A 3,356-nucleotide genomic window follows, 5' to 3' on the forward strand; every position below is an offset into this window, starting at 1 on the left:
ACAAACATTCCAGCCACCTCTCTGCCACCCAGAGATCCGGACACTGCTCTCTGGGGAACTCTAGTTTTCTAGCTGGAGCGGCTGAGCGCCCTGCACCGCGGGAGCCAAGGAAGCCCGAGAAGCTGCTCCTCCAGATGCCTTCGACAGAGCAGTAAGAACTTCTTGCCTGACTCTTGCATCCCCTCGCTCAGAAACTCTCCGGGAGAGAAGACCCTAGGGGGAGGGGCGAGGGAGATACTCGTGCAGTCTTTCTCCCCTCCCCACGCCGGGCGTGCAGGCAAGCATGGATGTGCTCAGCCCTGGCCAGGGCAACAATACCACATCGTCCCAGGGGCCCTTCGGGACAGGCAGCAATGTTACTGACATCTCCGACGTGACCTTCAGTTACCAACTGATCACCTCTCTGCTGCTAGGCACGCTCATTTTCTGCGCGGTGCTTGGGAATGCGTGCGTGGTGGCTGCCATCGCCCTGGAGCGCTCCCTCCAGAATGTGGCCAACTATCTCATCGGCTCCTTGGCGGTCACTGACCTCATGGTGTCAGTGCTAGTGCTGCCCATGGCCGCGCTGTACCAGGTGCTCAACAAGTGGACTCTGGGCCAGGTCACCTGCGACCTGTTTATCGCCTTGGATGTTCTGTGCTGCACCTCCTCCATCCTGCACCTGTGCGCCATCGCTCTGGACAGGTACTGGGCCATCACTGACCCCATCGACTACATGAACAAGAGGACGCCCCGGCGCGCCGCTGCGCTAATCTCACTCACTTGGCTCATTGGCTTTCTCATCTCCATCCCGCCCATGCTGGGCTGGCGCACCCCAGAAGACCGCTTGGACCCCGACGCGTGCACTATCAGCAAGGACCACGGCTACACTATCTACTCCACTTTCGGCGCTTTCTATATCCCACTGCTGCTCATGCTGGTTCTCTATGGGCGCATCTTTCGTGCCGCTCGCTTCCGCATCCGCAAGACGGTCAAGAAGGTGGAGAAGAAGGGAGCTGACACCCGCCTTGGAACATCTCCGGCTCCGCAACCCAAGAAGAGCGTGAATGGACAGCCAGGTAGCAAAGACTGGAGGCGGGGCGTGGAGAACAAGTCACTGGGGGCTCTGTGCGCCAACGGCGCTGTGAGGCAGGGCGACGATGGCACCGCCCTAGAGGTAATTGAAGTACACCGAGTGGGCAACTCCAAAGAGCACCTGCCGCTGCCCAGCGAGGGGGTAGGTGCTGCCCCCTGCGCGACCGCCTCCTTCGAGAGGAAGAATGAGCGCAACGCTGAAGCGAAGCGCAAGATGGCCCTGGCCCGTGAGAGAAAGACGGTGAAGACGCTGGGCATTATTATGGGCACCTTTATCCTCTGCTGGCTGCCCTTTTTCATCGTAGCCCTGGTTCTGCCCTTCTGTGAGAGTAGCTGTCACATGCCTACCCTTTTGGGCGCCATAATCAACTGGCTGGGATACTCCAACTCTCTGCTCAACCCCGTTATTTATGCCTACTTCAACAAGGACTTTCAAAACGCGTTTAAGAAGATCATCAAGTGCAAGTTTTGCCGCCGATGATGATAATTGAGGAGTATCGGGAGAGAAAGGGTTAAAGGACCCGCCCCATTCACTCTGCCTCTCCAACAATCTGGAATCAACACTTAAGATAACTTGTGATCTTTCTTTTCAGCTTTTTGGCTCACATATCACCCCTTCCACACCCACTACGTCAGCGGAGGGCGCTCTCTGCAAAGGGTCCCTGGCTGTGGGGCCAAAAGGCCCGGGGAACTCAGAGGATCTTTGAGAAGGACAATGGCATCACCATCAGTTTTGATTCCAGCAATCACCTCCTCCCTCAAGTCCCCTAAAACGTCGGAGTGGAAGTTTAAGCCTCAGTCTCTCAAGGCAGAAAATTCAAACACAATAACTATACGTACAGCCTCCGTGCTGACAACTTCCACCCGTCAGCACAATTTCTAGAACTTGGACTTTAACGTTCAGAACTTTGCCCCCTCTTTCCCGCCCTATTTGCCCTAGAAACAGCGGCTTCTCTCTCTGTCTCATGGTCTCATCCCTATTTTTCCTTTCCCTGCTTCCCTCTCTGCTGTCTTGCATCCTTAAACACTTGTTGCTGGTCTGGAAAGGCGGTAGGGTCTGCTTTTCCTTTTGCTACTAGTGCACCCGGAATCACCATCTTACTCCTTAGGCTCACAGAATAACTCTGAGGTGCACAGCTCCTGCTTGCTGTGTTTTCTTGGACTCTAAACAAGTGGCCCAGAGGTGTCTTTGATTGGACTTGTAAGTACAAGATCGGTATCCAGGGGGTGGAGAGCGAGGAAGGAATTCGGACCGTTTTGTCTGGGCTTGCCTTGGTGTCAGCACTCACCAAAGAAACTGATAACCAGTGGGAAAAGCGGACTTTTGTTTGTACAGATTTCAGGCGAGTCTGTATGTCCTAGCTTCGCCACTTATATACTGCGGGTGGCGCCCGCCGGCCGCAGTGTGCTGGAAAAGCTGAGAGGCCAGAGATCCAAAGCGCCTCACCTGCTGCGCTCTTGGCGAGCTCGTCCCGTGCTTACAGGGTCCGAGTTCCTTTGCTTAAGCTCCGGGACGAATTAAAGTGCTGGTAGACAATTAGCTAGCCTTTGCTGAAATTGGCGGCGCTAGGTCCCTCGGAGCTCCGGGAACTTAAGAGCTACAATACTCTAAGAGGGGCGTCCGGGGAGTTGAAGAAGGGCTCCCCAAGGTGCGTGTGTCGGGACTCCAGCTCCTTTTCCCGCGGAACTCGAAACTGCACTTTTGTCCATAGGATACTGACTTTTCCCTCTTAAATCACCCTTTGTCCCTTTCCAATCAGGAAACAGCTCTGTTCAACGTGTCCAAACACTGCACTGGATTTGTTCAAGACCTCCAGTACACAAATTTAGCAGAACTGTGGCTTTCCGAATAGGAAGTCTTGGATTTTTAATTGAATGACTCCCACTGGATTAGAATGATCTATAATTCCAGAGGCAGATACTTTAAATAGTGCAACCCTAAAAGATTGTTTAGGGGGTGCTCTCTAAGGAGTCTCTGAGAATCTTGTAGAAGATGTATTTTCTCCCTGGTCTGGTTGTTCTGCACCTGGGGTTTACTGGGAATCAGGCTGTGTGTCCTTTAAATTTGTGGAGCACTCTAAGCTTTCTCTCCCTAGAAAAGTTAATCTTCCCGCCTTGCCTGGCTACTTTTGCTGAGAAACCTATTATATAATCTTTGCTGCCCCCAGGAAGGGAAATTATTTCGGTTCTCCGTTTGGATGTAAATTTCCAGCCACATGTGGAGATCAAGAGGTTTATCATAGTTAGATCCTAGCTTCGAATTTTCGGAGGAATAATAGTTT

At 53.0% G+C, this 3,356-nt stretch overlaps 1 protein-coding gene across 1 annotated transcript; it reads left to right on the forward strand.

The window, feature by feature from the left end:
* The first annotated feature begins 283 nt into the window (after positions 1–283).
* Htr1a (5-hydroxytryptamine receptor 1A) lies at positions 284–1,555 on the forward strand. Its single transcript, XM_027951639.2, has one exon. It carries the CDS (start codon positions 284–286, stop codon positions 1,553–1,555), a length of 1,272 nt encoding a protein of 423 aa, XP_027807440.1.
* Positions 1,556–3,356: the final 1,801 nt, after the last annotated feature.

The sequence above is a fragment of the Marmota flaviventris genome, chromosome 5 (genome assembly GCF_047511675.1).
Source record: "Marmota flaviventris isolate mMarFla1 chromosome 5, mMarFla1.hap1, whole genome shotgun sequence".
NCBI lineage: Eukaryota > Metazoa > Chordata > Mammalia > Rodentia > Sciuridae > Marmota > Marmota flaviventris.

Excerpts from the sequence above, each read along its gene's own strand:
- Htr1a (XM_027951639.2), top strand. The coding sequence starts at position 284 with ATGGATGTGCTCAGCCCTGGCCAGGGCAACAATACCACATCGTCCCAG.